Source organism: Tenrec ecaudatus, chromosome 6, assembly GCF_050624435.1.
Source record: "Tenrec ecaudatus isolate mTenEca1 chromosome 6, mTenEca1.hap1, whole genome shotgun sequence".
NCBI lineage: Eukaryota > Metazoa > Chordata > Mammalia > Afrosoricida > Tenrecidae > Tenrec > Tenrec ecaudatus.
Window position 1 is genome coordinate 159338796 of NC_134535.1, and position 2026 is coordinate 159340821.

Consider the following 2026-nt stretch of genomic DNA (forward strand, 5'->3'; position numbering starts at 1 on the left):
TGGGGGAACCGTAGTGGAACAATGAATAACCACTCAGCTGTTAACCGAAAAGTCAGTAGTTCGAACCTACCAGCTGATCTACAGGAAAGAAGCTTTCTGTCAAGATTATAGCCTTGGACATCCCACGAGGCACTTCTACCCTGTCCTGGAAGGTCATTGTGAATTGGAATGGACCCAATGGTAGACAACAATGACAAATCATATCATGTTGTTTTTAGAATGTGACTCCCGCCATGGAAATGCATGGCTTGCTGCCTGTCGTACCCTGGTGACCTGGTTCCCAAAAATGTCAATGCTGCCATTGCCACCCTCAAGACCAAGTGTAGCCTCCAATTTGTTGATTGGTGTCCCACTGGCTGCCAGGTTGGCATTAATTGCCAGCCTCCCACTGTGGTCCCTGGTGGAGACCTGGCCCAGGTGCAGCAAGCTGTGTGCATGCTGAGGAACATCATAGCCGTTGCTGAGTCCTGGGCTCGCCTGGACCAAAAGCCTGACCTGATGTACGCCAAGCGTGCCTTTGTTCATTGCTGTGTGGGTGAGGGGAAGGAGGCAGGAGAGTTCTCTGGGGCCCGTGAGGACATGGCTTCCCTTGAGAGGGACTATGGGGAGGTGGAAGAAGATAGTGCAGATTGAGAGGATGAGGGTGAAGAGTATTAACTTGTCACACTGTACACTCCATTGTCTTGAGACTTTTATATCTGTTGTCCTGTACAACTGTCCTGTGACCCTGAGGGGCGATGCTGGGAGAGTGGAGGGTGAGTGGGTTGGAAAGGGGGAACTGATTACAAGGATCCACATGTGACCTCCTCCCTGGGAGATGGATGGCAGAGAAGGGGGAGAGGGAGACTCCGGATAGGGCAAGATATGACAAAATAACAATGTATAAATTACCAAGGGCACATGAGGGAGGAGGGAGCGGGGAGGGAGGGGGAAAAAAGAGGACCTGATCCAAGGGGCTTGGGTGGAGAGCAAATGCTTTGAGAATGATTGGGGCAGGGAATGTGTGGATGTGCTTTATACAATTGATGTATGTATATGTATGGATTGTGACAAGAGTTGTATGAGCCCCTAATAAAATGTAAAAAAAGAAAAGAGGAGAAAAAAAAAGAAAGAAAATTATTAGGGCAAAGAATGTACAGATGTGCTTTATACAATTGATGTATGTATATGTATGGATTGTGATAAGAGTTGTATGAGCCCCTGATAAAATGTTTAAAAAATAATAAAAGTGGTTTTAAATGAAAAAAAGTTGCCCAGCTCCAATGATTGGTAATATTCATAATATGTTAGCTTGTGGTTTTACTAAAAGAATAATAATAGTCTCTTGCTTTTAAAATGCTCATACAAATAATTTTATTTTCCCTTTCTGCTCAGTCAGAAGAGGAAAATTTTGAAGGTTGGTTGAATCCAGCTTCTTCTATGTGGGGGATTGATGAGGATTGGGAATCCCTAGGTGGTACAAATGGTTAATGTACTCAACTGCTAACCAAAATATTAGAAAGCTCAAGTTCACTCACAGACGCCTGGAGAAAAGGACTTGCACATTATGGGTGTTCTGGTAAAAAGCCTATATACCTTCAGGACTGGTGGATGGAACAAAGCAAAAATTTCTAGGCAAGAGCGGTTTTGAACAGCTCACCTTGAAGTTAGCAGCCCAATGCTTAACCCACCATGCCACAGGGCTTCTGAGAATGGAATGCATTCCCACAAATGCCCTGCTGTTGTTATTGTTAAAAAAGAAAAAAGTCAAATTCACTGCCATCAAGTCAATTCTAATTCATGGCAATGCCTGTGGGTTTCTGAGACTGTAACTTGTTGCGAGAATAGAAAGCCTCTTTCTTCCTCAGAGCAGCTAGTGATTTCAAACCACTGACCCTTTGGTTAGGCCACCAGGGCTCTAGCTACTCTTAAATCAGCCCTGGACTCGTGGGGACCCGAGCACAATAAAATGAAAGGTTATTTCACCTCCACGGTTACAGATCTAACCATCTAGACTCATAGGATTTTCCTTGGCTAACTTTGGGAA

At 44.6% G+C, this 2026-nt stretch overlaps 1 protein-coding gene across 1 annotated transcript; it reads left to right on the top strand.

Moving 5' to 3' along the window:
• The first annotated feature begins 243 nt into the window (after window positions 1-243).
• Window positions 244-633, top strand: TUBAL3 (tubulin alpha like 3). Its single transcript, XM_075553404.1, has one exon. The coding sequence runs from the start codon at window positions 244-246 to the stop codon at window positions 631-633; it is 390 nt and encodes a 129-aa protein (XP_075409519.1).
• The last annotated feature ends 1393 nt before the right edge of the window (window positions 634-2026 follow it).